The sequence below is a fragment of the Somniosus microcephalus genome, chromosome 9 (genome assembly GCF_052327205.1).
Source record: "Somniosus microcephalus isolate GS21.2 chromosome 9, FLI_Smic_1.0, whole genome shotgun sequence".
NCBI lineage: Eukaryota > Metazoa > Chordata > Chondrichthyes > Squaliformes > Somniosidae > Somniosus > Somniosus microcephalus.
In genome coordinates this window covers 227151488-227173649 of record NC_140995.1, presented here as the reverse complement: position 1 = coordinate 227173649, position 22162 = coordinate 227151488, and the positions used below count along the sequence as shown (strand labels likewise).

The 22162-nt window shown below is 46.8% G+C and overlaps 1 protein-coding gene across 2 annotated transcripts in view; it reads left to right on the top strand.

Annotated features, from left to right (window-relative positions):
- The window catches only part of mrps18a (mitochondrial ribosomal protein S18A), a 107560-nt gene that overhangs the window by 9447 nt on the left and 75951 nt on the right, over positions 1 to 22162 (top strand). For both annotated transcript variants that reach the window (XM_085997957.1, XM_085997956.1), the window contains exons 3-4: positions 674 to 781; positions 14473 to 14596. In XM_085997957.1, coding sequence (XP_085854083.1) covers positions 674 to 781; positions 14473 to 14596 — 232 coding nt within the window. The remainder of the gene's footprint in view (positions 1 to 673; positions 782 to 14472; positions 14597 to 22162) is intronic.

Here is a 22162-nt window from a genome sequence, read left to right as displayed (position 1 = left end):
TCTTAAATTTATGCCCTTAGATACCAATTCACTGACTAGTTTTTCCAACTTACCTCATCAAAATCTCTCATCGTTTTGAATACCTCTGTCAGATCTCCTCTTAACTCTCTCTGTTCTGACGACAAGAACCTCAGTTTTTCTAGTGTCTCCTCGTAACTAAAGCCTCTCATTCCTGGGATCTGTATGCTGGCTGTGGCCTTCACTTCCTTTCTAACATAAGGACATCTAAAACTGAGCTTGCTGTTCTAATGACCAGACAGAGCCTCTGCTGACCATCTGATGTTTATGGGTTTTTGGCTCTTCACCTCCATCGCCCCCCGCCCCCCCCCCCCCCCCCCCTGCATTTACGTTGTGGAAATGGTTCTGTAATTATGGCATTGCTGCTAATCTTCCAGATTTGACATGTTTATACTGGCAGGGCGGGTCTGGAGAATCAGCTGAAACGCTTGAGACTCTCGAGCGCAAGAATTGCTGTAAAGTCACATTCAGGACTTTAGGGTTGTAGTGACGGACTATCCTTGGCTCATGTCGGCAAGAGTCCATCTGCTTCCTTTGCAGTTGGGCGAATTTCATGTTTTACTGGAGGAGCCCTTAGAACTCAGGATTGTTACCGACCAATAGAAACACCGTAATCTCCTTCTGTAATGGTCACGCTCATCGATTCTGCTTTCAGATTGAAGGAAAGAAAGTTGAGGATTCTCCAGTGGCTTCTGAACCTCCAAATCCTTCAGGACAGTGTCCAATCTGCAGATGGAACCTGAAGCATAAATATAGCTATACAGTAAGTACACTGCATTAAGGAATTATCCATTTGTAGATTGGTAGATTTAGAGTATTTTGGTAGAAGGATTAAAGGGGAGTTGAGAATTTTTTTCACCCAGAGGGCGATGGGGAGTCTGGAGCTCACTGCCTGAAAGGGTGGTAGAGACAGAAGCCCTCATCACATTTAAAAAGCACTTGGATATGCAGTTGAAGTGCCCTAACCTGCAAGGTTTCGGACCAAGAGCTGGAACGTGGGATTAGGCTGGATGGCTCTTTTTCAGCCGGCACAGACACGATGGGTCGAATGGCCTCCTTCTGTGCTGTAAATTTCTCTGATTCAATGATTTGTTTAATAGGCCTTCATTTTTACAATCACCCAGAGAGTGGTTAGAAGGTGGAACTCTCTACCTTTGGAGCGTTTGAGGCGAATAGCCTAGCTGCCTTTAAGGGGAAAGTAGCTAAGTACATGAGGGAGAAAGGAATGCAAGGATCTGCAGATAGGGTTAGATGAAGTCGGGTGGGAGAAGACTCGTGTGGAGCATAAACCATTTCAGCCGAATGGCCTGTTTCTGTGCTGTGAATTCTATGTAAAGTACAGTAGCGAGGATCCTATGTGAAATTAATTTAGGCAATCTCGATCTATTGAGCATGAACGCAGAACAGAACTTCTCATTTGCTGCTAACTTTGCAACCTTGCCAGTAAATGGCTGGTGTGAGAATTGGAACAATGTCACCCCGAGGTTGGAGCTGAGGAACATTGTTGGGTCAGAGGAGAGGAAACTTTATTCTACAAGTCGCTCTTGCATTTTGGGCGTGCTTGATACTGACACCCACCCCCACCGTATTTGCACCCAGAGGCATGCCTAACCTCGGCCAAACCAAATACTGTACATGGCTTGAAAGAATGCAGAGTTTTGGGCATAAGTGAGTTAGACACGTAACTACAATACTGTACACCCAAATCTCCTCGATCTTCAACGGCATTCTAATGGCTTTTCAAACATTCACAAACCAGACCAGGCAGAGCCTTCGCTGACCATCTGATGTGAAACACGTCGCGGCCGACAATGCAGCGTTCACTCAGCGCTGCGCTCAGAATGCTGCTGCAAATACAGTGAGCCAAAGTGTGGGTGCTGAATCAATGGAGATGCCTTCATTCTGAGTCAAACCGAGGCCCCGCTCTGATGGTAGCAAGAGGAACGACGGGGAATTTGCCTGGGATGCTGGCCAACACTCTTCTCTCAACCAGTGACAATGGAAAAATAAATCACATTGACTGTTCTTTCACCTTGTGTCTGCTTTAAGGGATTTTGACTGTTGCATTTGGCTACATAATGGTCACGACACTACAATCATGTTTCAACAATATGATACGCTATATAAATGCAAGTCTATCTTAAAGATTGCCTTCAGCTGCCCTCAGCTCTGAAAGTCCCTCCCTAAACCACTCCGGCTCTCCACCTCTCTCTCCTCCTTTAAGACGCTCCTTAAAATCTACATCTCCTTATGTGGCTCGGTGTCAAATTTCGTCTGATCTTCTTAGGCAGTCCCTCGGAACCGAGGATGACTTGCTTCCACATTAAAAATGAGTTCGCAGGTGACTGATGAGTCCAATGCGGGACCTACAGTCTCCGTCACAGGTGGGGCAGACGGTGGTTGAAGGGGCGGGTGGGTGGGGTGCTTGGGTTGACGTGCGCTCCTTGCGCTGCCTGCGCTTGGCTTCCACTTGGTCCCGGCGAAGAGACTCGAGGTGTTTGGCGCCTTCCCGGATACTTCTCCTCCACTTTGTGCGGTCTTGGGCCAGGGATTCCCATGTGTCGGTGGGGATGTTACACTTTTTCAAGGAGGCTTTGAGGGTGTCCTTGAAGCGTTTCCTCTGCCCACCTGGGGCTCTCTTGCCGTGCCGGAGCTCCGAGTAGAGCGCTTGTTTTGGGAGTCTCGTATCGGGCATGCGGACAATGTGACCCGTCCATCGGAGCTGATCAAGCGTGGTCAAAGCTTCGATGCTGGGGATGTTGGCCTGAGCAAGAACACTGACGTTGGTGCGCCTATCCTGCCAATGGAGCGTTGGTGGTACCTCTCCAGTGCTTTGAGGTGCCTGCTGTACATGTTCCATGTCTCTGAGGCATACAGCAGGGCGGGTATCACTGCTGCTGTGTAGACCATGAGCTTAGTGCCGGGTTTGAGGTCCTGGTCTTCAAACACTCTCTTCCTCAGGCGACCGAAGGCTGCACTGGCACACTGAAGGCAGTGTTGGACTTCATCTTCGATGTCTGCCCTTGTTGACAGTAGGCTCCCAAGGTATGGAAAGTGGTCCACGTTGCCCAAGGCCTTGTCGTGGATTTTGATAATCGGGGGGCAGTACTGTGTGGCGGGGGCAGGTTGGTAGAGGACCTTTGTCTTACGGATGTTTAGTGTAAGGCCCATGCTCTTGTACGCTTCGGTGAAGGTGTTGACGATGGTTTGGAGTTTGACCTCCGAGTGAGCGCAGACGCAAGCGTCGTCTGCATACTGTAATTCGACGACAGAGGATGGGACGACCTTGGATCTGGACTGGAGGCGACGGAGGTTGAACAGTTTCCCGTTTGTTCTGTAAATTAGCTCCACTCCAGCGGGAAGCTTACTTAGGGTGAGATGGAGCATTGCAGCAAGGAAGATCATGAAGAGCGTTGGTGCGATGACACAGCCTTGCTTGACCCCAGTTCGTACATGAATTGGGTCTGTGGTGGAACTGTTGGTCAGGATCACGGCTTGCATGTCGTCATGAAGCAGGCGGAGGATGGTGACAAACTTTTGAGGGCAGCCGAATTTGAGGAGGACACTCCATAATTCCTCACGGTTGACGGTGTCGAAGGCCTTTGTGAGATCAAAGAAGGCCATGTACAACGGTTGGTGCTGTTCCCTGCATTTCTCTTGTAATTGGCGTGCGGTGAAGATCATGTCCATTGTGCCCCTTAGTGGGTGGAATCCGTATTGCGATTCTGGGAGGAGCTCTTCGGCCACTGGGAGAAGGCAATTGAGGAGGATTCTTGCGATGATGACGCTCCTGTGAAGCGCCTTGGGAAGTTTAACTATGTTAAAGGCGTTATGTAAAGCAAATTGATGTTTAATATCCATTGATAAAGCAAAAGTTCACACAAAATAGTATAGGTGAGGAATCGGGGGAGCAGTAATTTGTGTTTAATTACAACCTGCAATTGTACAGCACCTGTGATTATATCCTACATCTCCTCTGCACAGCATTGAATGGAGACTGGAAATAACATTGGCCCTGTCGACTGATAGTATAGTTTAGTAATGGATGAATGAGGAATAGAAGTGTGACTGGACCTGGCGAATGTGTTCTACCCAGATACGTGCTGTCCTGCACTGTGCCGTTCTACAACAGGAGTCTTTATGTGCATTCCTTTTAGCAAGCACCTGGGTGTGTTGTAAAGGTACATTGAGTACTTGTGGAGCAGATGAGCATAATTTGTTTCTCCACTCCAGACCAGTGACTTGTTAGCGACTGACTTTTCCAGTTCAGTGGTTCTGCAGCCTTCACTTCACGTCGCTGTTGCCTGGTGCATAATGTATCCATCGGGAGTATGAGACATGAGCACGTAATCTAGGCTGACATTCCAGTGCCGTGCCGAGAGTGTTGCACTGTTGGAGGTGCCGCCTTTTGATGCGACGTTAAGCCAAGGGCCCCCTCTGCCCCCTCAGGTGGCTGTAAAAGATCCCATGACACTGTTCGAAGAAGAGCAGGGGCATTCTCCCAGTGTCACAGAATATCACAGAAACCCCACAGTGCAGATAGAGGCCATTTTGGCCCATCGAGCCTGCACCGACACATATCCCACCCGATCCCCGTAACCCCTACACCAACACATATCCCACCCTATCCCTGTAACCCCACGTATTTAATCCCCCTAACACTAAGGGTCAATTTTTTTTATCATAGCCAATCAACCTAACCTGCACATCTTTGGACTGTGGGAGGAAACCGGAGCACCCGGAGGAAACCCACGCAAACACGGGGAGAATGTGCAAACTCCACACAGACAGTCACCCAAGGCCGGATTCGAACCCGGGTCCCTGGCGCTGTGAGGCAACAGTGCTAACCACTATGCCACCGTGCTGTCCTGGCCAATATGTTTCCCTCAACCAAAACCTAAAATAGATTATCTGGTCATTATCACGTTACTGTTTGTGGGAGCATGCTGTGCACAAATTTGCCACCGTGTTTCCTACATTACAACAGTGACTACACTTCAGAAGTACCTTGTTGGCTGTGAAGTGCTTTGGGAAGTCCTGAGGTGGTGAAAGGTGCTATAGAAATGCAAGTCTTTCTTCCTTTTCATTGAGAAATAAAAACTCCACAGGAAAAGTGATCTAACCGTGGCTAACTAAAGAAGTTAAGGATAGTATTAGATTAAAAGAAGACTTGGCTTATAATGTTGCAAAGAATAGTAGTAAGCCTGAGGATTGGGCGAGCTTTAGAAACCAGCAAAGGATGACCAAAAAATTGATAAAAGGTGAGAAAACAGAATATGAGAGTAAACTAGCAAGAAATATAAAAACAAATTGTAAGAGTTTCTACATGTATGTAAAAAGGAAGAGAGTAGCAAAAGTAAACGTTGGTCCCTTAGAGGCTGAGACAGGTGAAATTATAATGGGGAATAAGGAAATGGCAGAGACTTTAAACAAATATTTTGTATCTGTCTTCACAGTAGAAGACACAAAAAGCATACCAAAAATAGTGGGGAACCAAGGGGCTAATAAGAGTGAGGAACTTAAAGTAATTAATATCAGTAGAGAAAAAGTACTTGAGAAACCAATGGGACTAAAAGCCGACAAATCGCCTGGAACTGATGGCCTACATCCTTGGGTTCTAAAAGAGGTGGCTGCTGAGATGGTGGATGCATTGGCTTTGATCTTCCCAAATTCCCTAGATTCTAGAACAGTCCCAGTGGATTGGAAGGTAGCATATATAACCCCGCTATTTAAGAAAGGAGGGAGAGAGAAAACGGGGAACTACAGGCCAGTTAACCTGACATCAGTCGTCGGGAAAATGCTGGAATCCATTGCTAAGGAAGTGATATCAGGGCACTTAGAAAATCATAACATGATTAGGCAGAGTCCATATAGTTTAATGAAAGGAAAATCGTGTTTAACAAATTTATTAGAGTTTTTGATGATGTAACTAGCAGGGTAGATAAAGGGAAACCAGTGGATGTAGTATATTTGGATTTCCAAAAGGCATTCGATAAGGTGCCACAAAAAAGGTTGCTACACAAGATAAGGGTTTATGGGGTTGAGGGTAATATATTAGCATAGATAGAGGATTGGTTAACGGACAGAAAACAGAGAGTAGTGATAAATAGGTCATTTTCCGGTTGGCAAGCTGTAACTAGTGGGGTGCCGCAAGGATCAGTGCTTGGGCCTCAGCTATTTACAATCTAGATTAATGACTTGCATGAAGGGACTGAGTGCAATGTATCCGAGTTTGCTGACAATACAAAGCTAGGTGGGAAAGTACGCTGTGAGGAGGATACAGAGCCTACAAAGGGATATAGACAGGTTAAGTGAGTGGGCAATAAGGTGGCAGATGGAATATAATGTGAGGAAATGTGAGGTTATTCACTTTGGTAGGAAGAATGTTGAGAAACTATTAAATGTTGGTGTTCAGAGAGATTTAGATGTCCTTGTACAGGAATCACCGAAAGTGAGCTTGCAGGTACAGCAAGCAATTAGGAAGGCAAATGGCATGTTGGCCTTTATTGCAAGGGGGCTGGAGTACAAGAGTAAGGAAGTCTTACAACAATTGTACAGGGTTTGGTGAGACCACACCTGGAGTACTGTGCACAGTTTTGGTCTCCTTATCTAAGGAAGGATATACTTGCCTTAGAGGCGGTGCAACAAAGGTTCACTAGATTGATTCCTGGGATGAGAGGGTTGCCCTATGAGAAGAGATTGAGTAGATTGGGCCTATACTCTCCGGAGTTTAGAAGAATGAGAGGTGATCTCTTTGAAGCATATAAGATTCTGAGGGGGATTGACAAGGTAGATGCCGAGTGTTTCCCCTGGCTGGGGAGTCTAGAACTAGGGGGCCATAGTCTCAGGATAAGGGGTCGACCATTTAGGGCTGAAATAAGATGGGATTTCTTTACTCAGAGGGTTGTGAATCTTTGGAATTCTCGACCCCAGAGGACTGTGGATGCTGAGTCGTTGAGTATATTCAAGACTGAGACTGATAGATTTTTGGACTCGAAGGGAATCGAGGGATATGGGGATCGGGCAGGAAAGTGGAATTGAGGTCGAAGATCAGCCATGATCTTTTTGAGTGGTGGGGCAGGCTCGAAGGGCTGCATAGACAACGAGTTACTTTGTAAAGTCCAGCGATTGTCGTCCTGTAAGGCTGTACCAGAAACAGCCTTGAGATGAACGACCAGTTTTTTTTCTATCTCGAGTGATATTTTCTGAGAGTGCAGTGTTGTCCAGGACATGTGGGGGAGAACTTGCTGCTTAGGACTGACCTGGCTTGAACCCACAGCCTTCTAACCCAGAGGTGGCGGTACACCCGACTGAGCCAAGGGTGTACCATCACCTGCAGGGTGTAGTGCAGTTACTCATGGAAAGCAAAAGGGAGGCAATGGGAAGTGCTGGATTTTACCAGTGTGGGTGTTCTGTAAATGTTGAGTTTGAGTGCTTCTTCTGAAAACGTTCTGTCCTGGTACGACTTCTGTCCATCTGTGCTAAACTAAAAGCAACGTGGCTAATTCGGTAATTTCCACCTTCCAGCCCACAGATATAATGAGATGATGATGAAGAAATATGTGACTTTGGCCTAGAAATTGGGTATGTAGCGCCACCTATTAGCGCCTAAAGAGGGCAGTCAGTGGCTGTAGCGCCACTGGCCGCGCCTCCCGCGATATTCAGCGGGGGCGCTAATGGTGGCGTTAGCCTGTTGCGCCGCGCCGCCACCAATGACGTCATCGGTGTGCACAGCACCCCATTAGCGCCCCGATCGCGATATTTGGTAGCGAACGCCGCTGTAGCGCCGTTCGCTACCCGCGCCCAGTTCACGGGGGCCTTGCTGTGCCGGCAGTGGCGCAAGTTAAGGTGGAGGTGCGGGGCGGCCACCTGCCAGCACCTCCGTCCCCGGCCTCCTGACCCCCCCAACCACCCCCCCCCCCCACGGCATTGCCGGCTGTTTCCCGAGAGCCCGGCACTTCTCCTCGGTGCCGGGCTCTTTTGCCGGCACTCGCGGATCGCGCTGTTGCAGGCCCCTCCCCCTTAACAATGGGAGGAAGGCCTGCAGTACTGCACGCTGCGGCACGTTGCGCTGCGATACTCAGTTTCAGCGCCCTAACAGGGACGCGGAGCGCCTCGAGCCTCGCCCCGTGTCCCTCGAGGGGCACTGAAACTGAATTTCTGACGTTCGCTAATGCTCCGAACGCTGCGCAAAAATCAGCGCCCAGGCGAACTTGCCGCCACTTTGGCGCCTCAACCCAATTTCTAGGCCTTTATGTTTAAAAAAAATATATAGCTTCAAGTTTCTTGCATAACCTTAAAGACTTGCAATTATATAGCGTCTTTCATGACCTCAGGACGTCTCAAAGTGCTTTACAGCCAATGAAGTACTTTTGAAGTGTAGTCACTGTTGTAATGTAAGAAACGCACAGCCAGGTCCCACAAACAGCAATGTGATAATGACCAGATAAGCTGTTTCAGTGGTGAGGGGTGCATATTGACCAGGACACCAGGGATAACTCCCCTGCACTTCTTTGAAATAGTGCCATGGGATCTTTTATGTCTACCTGAGAGAGCAGACAGGGCCTCGGTTTAATGTCTCATTCAAAAGACGGCACCACTGACCGTGCAGCACTCCCTGAGTATTGCACTGGAGTGTCAGTATGGATTCTGTGCTCAAGTTCCTGGAGTGGGACTTGAACCCACAACCTTCCGATTCAGAAGTGAGTGTGCTACCAACTGAGCCACGGCTGACACAATATCACAGACCCTGGGTGGGGAGCAGAGCGGCCGCATGTGTCTATATCTCAGACACCGGGTGGAGATCAGATCGACCCACTGTTTCTGTATCACAGAGTCAGTAGGAGAGCAGAGAGGATCCACTTTATCTGTATAATAGATCCCAGGAGGTTGGGGAAACACTGGACTGAATGATCGCCTTCTGTGCTGTAAAGTTCTATTATTCTGTGGTTCCGAGTAGCACAGGAACCTTGATGACGTGAAGAAGGGTGGGCTGAAATAAAGAGCGAGCGCTCGGTGGGTACTCCAGACACCTCGCGCCTACTCCGCTGCTGTAGCAGATGGCGGAGCTCTTAAAAGATCAACTTGGGAAGAAAAACATGCAGGACTTGTGTCATAAATCTCATCATCGAGAAACTACCTATGAAATAACACTGGACGGCGAGCTGGTGGCGCCGTCCAAGGAGTATAAATACTCGGGCGATGGCCCCAGCTTGCCAGGGACATTTTGTAAAGACAAGGGAGCTAGTGGATACAACTAGACTTCCATGTTCTGAAATAAGTTGATTAAAGCCTTGCTTTATGCTCAAACCAAGTGCGTAGTGAGTTTTATTACGTCAACTTGTATCTGAGATCAGGAGCTTTTTCACCCGCCAGTTAAAGTCCAAAGCAGGATGTCTTGTGATAAGATCTTTTGCCGACGTAACAAGCCGCTACACGCCAAAAGTAATTAATTGTGCGAAAGGCTTTAAAACATTTTGACATAAGCGCAAATATTATTTGAAGTTCACACGCATCGACACGTGATCCAATTTTCCCCCTCTGCACCAGATCAAGTTCTGACTGGATACTGGGCTGACACTCCGAGCCTACGCTGTGACAGACTACTTTCAACCCATGAGACTGGGATGGATTGGAACCCAAATCGCAGAGCTGGCAACGCAGTGCGCTAATCCACTGAGGGGGCTTTTGCCCTATAATGAGCGCAGTCAACCACGAGATGCCAGGTCTCCCTCTTGTCGGCTGCTCTCCGTAACCGAAACAATTCCAGCTCACTTATCCCGGTGGCATCATAAATCCGATCCCGCTGCCAGGATAAGGCAACATAGGAACAAGAGTAGGCCATTCAGCCCCTTGAGCCTGTTCCTCCATTCTGTTAGCTCATGGCTGATCTGTATCTTAACTCCATCTACCCGCCTTGGTTCCGTAACCCTTGCCTAACAAAAATCTATTAATCTCAATTGATCCCCCCAGCCTCAACAACTTTTCGGGGTAAAGTGTTCCAGATTTTCACTACCCTTTTCTGTGAAGAAGTGCTTCCTGACATCGCCTGAACACTTGTTCTGGACTCCCCCACCAGGGAAAATAGTTTCTCTCTATCTACTCTATCAACTCCTTTAATCATCTTAAACGCCTCAATTAGATCACCTCTTAACCTTCTATAGCCTAGTCTTAACAGTGTAAACGCAGGGAGCCGGACCCACGTATTTATGTAAAATCCGAGCCCAACTTGCCCACGGAAACCGGCTGCCCGAAGTCAGTGCGGGAGAGCAGGGCTCAAACGGTGTGGTCCTGAAACAGGATCCCGTTTAAACACGAGGATAAAAGTACCTCGAGTAAACCAATCACTGCTTTATTTGCAGACCATAGACTTTTTTTGCCCCCCTCCCTCCTTCACCTTTTTAAGCTATCCTTTCACTTTAAGAAAGGCTTAACTAGATATTTACCTCAAATTCTGGAATGTTGGCATCTTTAGAAATCTCCTGTCCAGCTGAGGTTGGCAAGCTCTCAAGAATGTGGCAGCGCTGAATGCAAAGTAAATATGTTTAACTGCAGCGAACAATGGGAGCGGTTTCCTTGCTCAAATATTGGGTGCTGGACTTCCCTTGGCTTTTAAATTAAATTAGTATTTTGCTAGCTGAGCCCTAAAATTATCTAATAAAAAAAAGAATTGCAAAGCTGGTTAGCTAGCTTAGAGGCGGGTGTCTGTATAGAGCACAAAATATGAGGAATTTACCTTGTCGGAGATCTGTTGCAACTGCTGTGTCACTGATCTCGAGGCGGAGGTTGTCTGTACTGGGAAATAGAGCTCAGAAGGTCTGGAATAAAGATGGGGGTCAATTAATAATATCTAAAGAAAGGAGAAAAGTGGCTGGGTTCAGACAATGTAGTTAAGGGGATGGTGTGCTGATTAAGAATCTTGCGGGTCGGGTTGCGGGGGAAGGTAGAGTGATTGAGTGAGGGAAACGTATAGTTGAGAAGAAGCCTCGATGACCACTGCCAAATAGACACTCTTTTTAGTTATCAGAAGTTGGCCGATTTGGCAAGTAATTGTTTCAGATTGGTAACTAGTAGTTTTGGATGGGGAATGGAATTGGCCAGTGCTCGCCCTCCCCATGACTCATAGAATCGTAGAAAGTTACAGCACGGAAGGAGGCCATTTTGGCCCATCGTGTCCGTGCCGGCCAACAAAGAGCTATCCAGCCTAATCCCACTTCCCAGCTCTTGGTCCGTAGCCCAGCAGGTTACAGCATCCCAAGTGCACATCCAAGTACTTTTAAATGTGGTTAGGGTTCCTGCCTCTACCACCCTTTCAGGCAGTGAGTTCCAGACCCTCACAACCCTCTGGGTGAAGAAATTTCCCCTCAAATCCCCTCGAAACCTTCCACCAATTACTTTAAATCTGTGCCCCCTGGGTTTTGACCCCTCTGCTAAGGGAAATAGGTCCTTTCTTTCCACTTTATCTAGGCCCCTCATAATTTTATACACCTCAATAAAGTCTCCCCTCAGCCTCCTCTGTTCCAAGCCTATCCAGTCTTTCCTCATAGCTAAGATTCTCTACTCCCAGCAACATCCTTGTAAATCTCCTCTGTACCCTCTCTAGTACAATCACATCTTTCCTGTAATGTGGTGACCAGAACTGAACGCAGTACTCTAGCCGAGGCCTAACTAGTGTTTTAAAGAGTTGAAGCATAACCCCCCTGCTCTTGTATTCTATTCCACGGCTAATAAAGGCAAGCATTCCGTATGCCTTCTTAACTACCTTATCTAACTGGCCTGCTACCTTCAGGGATCTGTGGACATGCACTCCAAGGTCCCTTTGTTCCTCTACACTACTCTGTCCTACCATTTAATGTATATTTCCTTTCCTTGTTAGTCCTCCCCAAATGCATTACCTCACACTTCTCCGGATTGAATTCCATTTGCCACTGTTCTGCCCATCTGACCAATTTATTAATATCTTCTTCAGTATCGACCACACAGCCGATTTTAGTATCATCTGCAAACTTCTTAATCATACCCCCTATATTCAAGTCAAGATCATTGATATATACCACAAAAAGCAAGGGACTCATGTTGGCGGTGTGGCTGCACTCATTATCTGGTCCAAGTGACCCTGCTTTAGATGTGAGCTGGAGTGAGTGTAGGCAGGCTGTTTGAAGTGAAGCCAATCCTTTTCTCACCCCTTGTCCGTTCATGGATGCATTTAAGCGAAAGTATTTGTTGAAGTGATCCAGAGTGGGAAACCTGGCTAATTCTTTCTCCTCTTATCCTGCTTTCCCCCACACCCCACAGCTGTTGGACATTGATGCCAGTTTTAGTGCCCCTATTGCTGCCTAGCTTTAGATCCGTTAACTCGATTCACTTGGCTCAGCATTCCCCAATCCCCCTTAATGATCCAGCAGGCTGTGGGTTGAAGCCATACTCTCGATCTTGAGTACGTAACTTGGGCAGACACCAAGATCCTGTAATGAAGTTCGAGGTGGATGCTAAAGATCCCATGGCACTGTGAGAAGAGCAGGGAGTTCCTCCTTTAGCCAAAGCCATTAAAAGAAAAATAGATGAAATTTCTTTTTCCCCTGAACAAATGGTACCAGAGATGCAGGATTTCAGTTACGTGGGGAGACTATAAACGCTGGGATTGTTCTCCTTAGAGCAGAGAAGGTTAAGGGGAGATTTAATAGAGGTGTTCAAAATTAGAGGGGGTTTGATAGAATTTTTAAAATTAATTCCTGGGATGTGGGCATTGCTGGCAAGGCCGGCATTTATTGCCCATCCCTAATTGCCCTTGAGAAGGTGGCGGTGAGCTGCCTTCTTGAACTGTTGCAGTCCGTATGGTGAAGGTGCTCCCACAGTGCTGTTAAGGAGGGAGTTCCACAATAGAATAAATAAGGAGAAACTGTTTCTACTGGTAAGAGGGTCAGTAACCAGAGGACACAGATTTAAGGTAATTGGCAAAAGAAGCAGAGGTGAGATGAGGAGAATTTTTTTTACGCAGCAAGTTGTTGCGATCTGGAATGCGCTGCCTGAAAGGGTGGTGGAAGCAGATTCAACAGTAACTTTCATAAGGGGAATTGGATAAATACTTGAAGGGGAAAAATTTGCAGGGCTATGGGAAAAGGGCAGGGGTGTGGAACTAACTGGATAGCTCTGTCAAAGAGCCGGCACAGGCACGATGGGCTGAACAGCCTCCATATGTGCTATATCATTCTATGATTCTAAGTTACTCATCTTTTGATGGACTTTCCGGTCACCAAAAACAGTTACTCGAGCTTCAAGCTGAGGAAATGAATCTTAGAAAGGAGTAGATTGTGCCTTTTAGATGTGCACAGACTCATCAGTTGGACAGAGCTACATTTAAAGGACAAAGCGCCAAGCTGGGAAGACAAAGGACATCCTGAGTTTGTCTTTAGCATGGATCGACCGAGGAGTGATGCCCACACCTGTGAAGATTTTCACACACTGGATCATCCTGCGTTTTGTCCAAAGCAGGGTGGTTGAGGGAGGGAGATGGAAGAGGAGGATTTGTTTGTATTTATGTGTCAAAATTTTATTAATTAACATTAAAGACTTTCCAAGGAAGTCCTTCGGTTAAAGGATTTATCGAGACTTCACAAGGAAGTTTTAATTCAAAGTTGGCCCCATAGCGCACAATTTTTAATTTTTAAATAAAATGGTGTCGAACTGAACATTGCAGCACAAAAGTTTGAGCACCGCAGAGTGATACAACCGCAAATTCAGTTCCTGCTCCACTCAGTTCCCGATCTAAGCTGCAGCAAGGAGGAAAGGGGCAGAGCAGAGGCTTGGGGGATTTCTCAACAAGGCAGGAAAAGTCCGAAAAGGCAGCAGCAGCAGCAGCCGGCTCCTCCTGGCATTCGGCTGCAGGTAGTGATCTGTGAGCAAAACTGCGTGCCCTCCCACATGCATTGAATCTAGGAGACAAGAATGACGGTTTCACAGGCCCCTTGGCAAAAGCATATGTTGCCTCCATCTTCCTGAAGTCATGTACTTCAGTTTGTGGATGTGACGATCTGTTGTGTGCAATGTGTCGGAAACGCGATAAATCTCAGACTATATTGAACTATATGTTGCTTCGAGGCTAAAGTTAAATAAATTTGTTGCCCCAGAACAAGGGGGTACAACCTTCAAATTAGAGCTAGACCGTTCAGGGGCGATGTCAGGAAGCACTTCTTCACACAAAGGGTAGTGGAAATCTGGAACTCTTCCCTCAAAAAGCTGTTGAGGCTGGGGGTCAATTGAATAGGTCCAAACTGAGATTGATAGATTTTTGTCAGGTAAGGATATTAAGGGTTATGGAACCGATCAGCCATAATTGAATTGAATGGCGGAACAGACTAGAGAGGCTGAATGGCCTCCTCCCGTTCCTATGTTACGTGACCCCTTTCGTACCGACCGGCTAGGAGTCAGCTGTTTGCTCTTGTTGCTTCCTACTAGGACGTGCTGCTGCTCAGTCAGTTCATCCGGTCAGATGGAGGGATGTTACCACGGCGAATCTCAGGCCTCTGCTTTGAGGAGCATAAAAAGATCGAAATCTGTGTGAAGATGGCTCACCGAGCAGGTACATCCTTTTTTTGTTTGTGCGTGACTGTTTAAATTGGATGTTGAGTTTTGCCTCGCTGTCTTGTTAGCAATTCTGCTGTTTTCCTTTGTAGCTCGCGGGTAGGCCTCTGGTTCCTCTATAGCTTCTGTTGATTATTGCACATAATTGTCAGACTGCTTGTCCGACATACAGTTCTGGATGAGCAAAAATGTTCTCCAATTAAATATTGGGAAAACCGAAGCCATTGTTTTTGGTCCCTGCCACAAACTCTGTTCCCTAGCCACTGACTCCATCTCTCTCCCTAACATCTGTCTAAGGCTGAACCACACTGTACGCAACCTTGGTGTCATATTTGACCCCGAAATGAGCTTCCGACCACACATCCGCAGCATAACAAAGACCGCCTACTTCCACCTCCGTAACATCGCCCGTCTCCGCCCTTGCCTCAGCTCATCCGCTGCTGAAGCCCTCATCCATGCCTTTGTTACATCCAGACTTGACTATTCCAACGCACTCCTGGCTGGCCTCCCACATTCCACCCTACGTAAACTTGAGGTCATCCAAAACTCGGCTGCCCGTGTTCTAACTCGCACCAAGTCCTGTTCGCCCATCACCGCTGTGCTCGCTGACCTATATTGGCTCCCAGTTAAGCAGCGCCTCGATAAAATTCTCATCCTTGTTTTCAAATCCCTCCATGGCCTCGCCCCTTCCTATCTCTGTAATCTCCTTCAGCCCCACAACCCGCCGAGATATCTGCATTCCTCGAATTCTGCCCTCTTGAGCATCCCTGATTATAATCGCTCAACCATTGGTGGCCGTGCCTTCTGTTGCCTAGGCCCTAAGCTCTGGAATTCCCTGCCTAAACCTCTCCGCCTCGCTACCTCTCTTTCCTCCTTTAAGACGCTTCTTAAAACCGACCTCTCTGACCAAGCTTTTGGTCACCTGCCCTAATTTATCCTTAAGTGGATCGGTGTCAAATCTTTTTGTCTTAAAATACTCCTGTGCAGCGCCTTGGGATGTTTTACTACATTAAAGGCGCTATATAAATACAGGTTGTTGTTGTTGTTATACCCTGTGGAATGCTGCCTTTTAATTAATTCACCTCCCTCCCCACCCCAGCTCCTGTTTAAAAGTATTTTTATTTTCACCAGCTTGTGCATATCCTAAAGCCGCGTGCTATTTTCCAACCGAGATGGTGCACTGACAGCTAGCTTTCAGGCCTATTCCAGTGATGTTATTGATCCAGTTGCCGTCTCTTCTCCTGCCACCTCCCCCGCACCCCCCCCCCCCCCCCCCCACACACACACAAGTGCAGAAACAGGCTGCGGGAGAGAAGTGAAGATGCATTGTCCGAAGGAGAAGCCTTTTTTGGCAGACGATGAAAACCACTCTCTAGAGGAGGAGAGATGGTTCAAGGGATATGAAAAGGTTAATTCAAGAGGCTGGTAGCCAGTCAACAGGCTGAGTGCTGAACCCTGAACTGGGCACTTCCCAACAGAGAGGGATGGGAAAGTGCAAAGTGATCTGCCCCAAACCGCAGGATTGTACTTTGTCTCAAGACCTGACACCGAAAGAAATGTGACTGCACTTTGCTTGCCAGCCATGCTGTCCTGGCTGTGAAATGGTTGTAAGGTGCCAGGAGCTTAACAGGAAGGGAGAGGAAATAATATGCAGCTTAAAAGAAATAGGCATGCGCCAATTTCTTTTGGGAGGGCTGCACATCCCCCTAGCCTTGGTTGTATGCTCGTTTCACAGAATGGGATATCGCGACACACTCACTGTAGGACTGTAACAACGAGACTGGCAGTGGGTTTAAAACCTTCACATCTGGCAGTGCAGCGGCCAAGTTGAAAACTAGGCAGCCGTGCCCAATCAGATAGTGACCATGTGGAGCCCTGGTTTTACACAAGAGCATGTCAGCACAGTGAAAGTTGGCATTAAGACCAAGGTCGTCATGACCAGCTGCAGAAACGTGTTTATGGTGCTCAATCATGAACTTGATTTTGTTTGAGGGCAGCGTCATGTCCATGTTAAATAAAGTGAAGAAAGTCGGTAGTTGAATTTTGTTCAAATCTCTCTGGTAGTAAACTACAGAGCTTAGGTTATTCAGACTGTGGAGAGTGAAATGCTCTTCCACTTTTGCTGCCAATTATCAGCGTCTAGCAGGCTTGTGGGACTCTAAATGGATTAATAGCAAAGAAGAACTGGGATTGCTTAAGGATGTAAATGTGCTTGCTGAGGATTACTTCCTGGAAGTATTCACCAGGGAAGAAATTAATAGCATGCCACCTGTCACGGGCTGGGGGTCGACAACTAACATTAACGACTGATATAATTGGCTTGGGTTTTCTAGACACGCTAATAAAACTAATATCTATGCAGATGGTGTCTAGGTGCTAAGTGAGACTAAGAACAAATTCTAGCAAGTGATAAAAGAAAAAAGAAAGAACTTGCATTTACACAGCATCTTTCACGACCTCAGGGTGTCCCAAAGTGCTTTACAGCCAATTAAGTACTTTTGAAGTGTAGTCACTGTTGTAATGTGGGAAACGCGGCAGCCAATTTGCACACAATAAGCTCCCACAAACAGCAATGTGATAATGACCAGATAATCTGGGGTTTTTTCGTGATGTTGATTGAGGGATGAATATTGGCCAAGACACTGGGGATAACTCCCCTCCTGTTCTTCAAAATAGTGCCATGGGATCTTTTATATCCACCTGAGAGAGTAGACGGGCCTCGGTTTAACGTCTCATCCAAAGAAAGGCACCTCCAACAGTGCAGCACTCCCTCAGTAGGACCCGTTGCTATCAGCCCCCAGGACATGGCCATTCTAATTCTGTGACTGTGGCCAGTCTTGTTCAGACAGGGATATAAACATACGAACAATGACGGACAGGTAAAGACCTCCTGGTCCATCCAGCCTGTCGCACACAATTGTGATACCTTGTGTATCACAATATGTACACTCTCATGTTCCTCCCCCTCCTGCTTTCACTGAGCACACCCTCAGTACTGTACTGGAGTGTCAGCCCAGATTTTTGTGCTCAAGTCTCTGGAATGGGACTTGAACCCACGACCTTCTGACTCAGAGGCAAGAGTGCTAGTTGCTGAGCTACGGCGGACAGTCCTCGTGGTAACATTGTGAATACTGATGTCTTACTGCATTGGAAATAAGCTGATGCGGTTCCTATAATCCAGAATGACAAGAAATCAAACCTGAATCACTGCAGTAGCTGACAAAATAATAGAATGGATCATTAGGAACAAACTTGAGGATTACCTGTACGAAAATAGCTCCTAGACATTTTTTAGAAAGTGATACGCTAGATGGATGTTGTCAACCCTACGATATAGTGCACCGAGATTTCCAGAAATCCTTACATAATGTACCATGTGAAAAATACCGACCTAATTTGCAGGGCAATGGGGAAAGAGCGGGGGAGTGGGATTAATTGGATAGCTCTTTCAGAGAGCTGACATGGGCATGATGGGCCAAATAGACCCCTTCTGTGCTGTTTGATTCTATGGTGGGGGAGCCCAGAACTACGGGGCAATCCTTAAAATTAGAGCTAGGCCGTTCAGGGGTGATAACAAATGACAAGTATTTACAGCACAGAAACAGGCCATTCGACCCAAAAGGTCCATGCTGGTGTTTATGCTTCTCCCATCCCTGTTCATCGAACCCCATCAACATATCCTTCTATTCCTTTCCCCCTCATGTCCTTATCTAGCTTCAGCCTTGAATGTACCTACGCTACTCGCCTCAACTACTCCCTGTGGCAGCAAGATCCACATTCTCACCACTCTGGGTAAAGAATTTCTCCTGAATTTCCTATTGGATTTATTAGTGACTATCTTATATTTATGGCCCCCAGTTCTGGTCTCACCTGCAAGTGGAAACATCTTCTCTGTTTACCCAATCAAACACTTTCATAATCTTGAAGACCTTTATCAGGTCACCCCTCAGTCTTCCCTTTTCGAGAGAAAAGTGCCCCAGCCTGTTCAATCTTTCCTGATAGGTATAACCTCTCCGTTCTGCTATCATTCTAGGGTAGTGAAAAATGTGGAACACTCCCCCATGAAGCTGCTGAGGCTAGGAACATTTAAAAACTGAGATTGATAGATTTTTGATGGTTAAGGGTATTAAGGGATATGGAACCAAGGCGGCTAAATGGAGTTGAGGATTTAAAAAAAAAAAAAAAAAAAAAAATGTTTTTGGGATGTGGGCGTCGCTGGCAAGGCCAGCATTTATTGCCCATCCCTAGTTGCCCTTGAGAAGGTGGTGGTGAGCCGCCGCCTTGAACCGCTGCAGTCCGTGTGGTGAAGGTACTCCCACAGTGCTGTTAGGGAGGGAGTTCCAGGATTTTGACCCAGCGACGATGAAGGATCGGCGATATACTTCCAAGTCAGGATGGTGTGTGACTTGGAGGGGAACTTGGAGGTGGTGGTGTTCCCATGCGCCTGCTGCCCTTGTCCTTCTAGGTGGAAGAGGTCACGGGTTTGGGAGGTGCTGCCGAAGAAGCCTTGGTACAGATCAGCCGCGCTTTAAATGAACAGGCTCGAGTGGGTGAATGGCCTCCTGTTCGGAACACAGGAACAAGATTTCCTAGGTGAAACTTGAGGTGGATAAAGAATTGGCTGAAAGAGAATAGTAGTTAAGGAAGTGATGCTGGGTTGGGAAGATATACTGAGTGGAGTACCCCAGGGATCAGTGCTTGGATTCCTACTGTTTCTGAACCACATAAACAACCTGGACCTTAATGGTAGCACTCTTGTCTTTGAGTCCGAAGGTTGTGGGTTCAAATGCCACTCAGGAGACTTGAGCACGTAACCTAAGCTGACACTCCCATATAGTACTGAGGGAGTGCTGCACTGTCAGAGGTGCCGTCTTTCCGATGAGATGTTAAACCCTCTCAGGTGAACATAAAAGATCTCATGGCACTATTCGAAGAAGAGCAGGGGAGTTCTCCCAGGTGCCTTGGCCAACATTTAACCCTCAATCAGAATCATTAAAAAAAACAGATTACTTGGTCATTAGCTCATTGCTGTTTATGGGAGCTTGCTGTGTACAAATTGGCTTCTGCATTTCCTTACATTATAACAGTGACTACACTTCAAAAGTACTTAATTGGCTTTAAAGCACTTGGGAAGGTCCTGAGGTGAAAGGCGTTGTAGAAATGCAAGTGCTTTTTTTTCTTGGATTTAGAAACATAAAGCACTTTGCTCACATTTGCAGATGATATCAAACTGAGGAAGGAGGACAATAAAGTCTGCTGAAACCCACAAGCAGTTACAGAAAGAGATAGATAATATTTGCAAGTGGGCAAGTAAAGCAGATGAAATTGAGTATCGATCAGTCTGGGAGGAAAAAATGGGGGGACATGGTGAATAGCGCTAAACTGGCTAAAGGAGAGGCTGGAAGAGATTTGGGAGTGATAATGAACGAAACAATGACGATACGTCCAGCAATTGCAGAGCTGCAATCGATAAATCAGTAGAGTTGAAGTCTGAGGCAGTCGTGTTAAAGCTGTATAATGCTCTGGTCAGGCATGCCTTGAATGTAGCACCAGGGAAATACCCCAAACCCTGGAAGTACCAAAGGGCTAATCCCAAGTATCAGAGCATTGAGTTAATAGGAAATGATCATAGAGTCATATAGTTATACAGCACAGAAAGAGGCCCATCGTGTCCGCGCCGGCCATCAAGCCCTATCCTAATCCCATTTTCCGGCACTTGGTCCGTAGCCTTGTATATTATGGCGTTTCAGGTGCTCATCTAAATGCTTCTTGAATGTTGTGAGGGTTCCTGCCTCTACCACCCTTTCAGGCAGTGAGTTCTAGATTCCAACCACCCTCTGGGTGAAAAAGTTTTTCCACAAATCCCCTCTAACCCTCCTGCCCTTTACCTTGAAACTATACCCCCTGGTTATTGACCCCTCTACTAAGGAGAAAAGTTCCTTTCTCTCGACCCTATCTATGCCCCTCATAATTTTGTACACCTCAATCGGGTCTGCACACAGTATTCCAGCTGCGGCTTAACTAGCGTTTTGTACAGCTCCATCATAACCTCCCTGCTCTTATATTCTGTGCCTCGGCTAATGAAGGAAAGTATCCCATATGCCTTCTTAACCACCTTATCTACCTGTCCTGCTGCCTTCAGGGATCTATGTACATGCACACCAAGGTCTTTCTGATCCTCTGTCCTTCCTAGGGTCCCACCATTCATTGTGTATTCCCTTGCCTTGTTAGTCCTCCCAAAATGCATCACCTCACACTTTTCAGGGTTAAATTCCATTTGCCACTGTTCTGTCCATCTAACCAACCCGTCTATATCGTCCTGTAGCCTGAGGCTTCCCTCCTCGCTATTTACCACTCCACCAATTTTTGTGTCATCTGCGAACTTACTGATCATACCTCCTACATTCATATCTAAATCATTAATGTACACTACAAACCGCAAGGGACCCAGCACCGATCCCTGCGGTACACCACTGGACACAGGCTTCCAGTCACAAAAACAACCTTCGACCATCACCCTCTGCCTCCTGCCACTAAGCCAATTTTGGATCCAATGTTCCAAATTGCCCTGAATCCCATGGGCTCTTACTTTCTTGACCAGTCTCCCATGTGGGACTTTGTCAAAAGCCTTACTGAAGTCTATGTAGACTACATCAACTGCACCACCCTCGCCATAACCCCAGTTTGAGGACACGGCGCAAGTGTAACATTTCCATTCCTCATACCAACCATCTTTATTGCTTTTCTGAGCAGGTGGAAAGACTTGGACTCATCAAGAAAAGGTGAATGAGAGGGGACCTTACAGAGCTAACAATACTAAATGAAATAGAAAAGGTCAACGCTGAGCACTGAAGTTAAACCATAACTGCAGTGCCCAAAATAAAAACAGAAAATGCTGGAAATACTCAGCAGGTCAGGCAGCATCTGTGGAGAGAGAAACATTTCAGGTTTATGACCTTTCGTCAGAACTGGAAAAAATTAGAGATGTAACCGGTTTTAAGCAAATGCAGGGGCAGGGAAAGGGGAGGAAAGGAAAGTACAAAAGGGAAGGTCTGTGATAGGATGGAAGACAGGAGTGATTAAAAGACAAAAGGGATGAGGGTGCGAGGCAAAAGGAGATAGTAATGGGACAAGTAAAGAAACAAAAGATGGGTCTAGAGGAGGTGTAAATGGGAATGGCAGAATCATCAACAGCTGTTGTCTGAAAAAATAGAGACAGAGACACTGCAGTACCAGAGGTAGGTACAAATGGGTAAAAGATCGAAACTAATGTCAAGAAGCACTACTTCATACAAAGAGTGATCTGTATCTGGAATAGTCTTCAGGTAGGGTAGGTAAAGCTCACTGAAGAGGGAGCTAGGTGCTGTGATGGGTGGATTGTAGGTTTCTATGGAAGGATGAGCTAGAAGGACCAAGTGGCCACCCTTGCCTGTATTTATCTTTGCGTTTGCTACAGAGTAAAACTCCCTGTGTCCCAGTAATGCGCCATAACCCCAGTTTGAGGACACGGCACAAGTGTAACATTTCCATTCCTCACACCAACCACCTTCATTGCTTTCCTGAG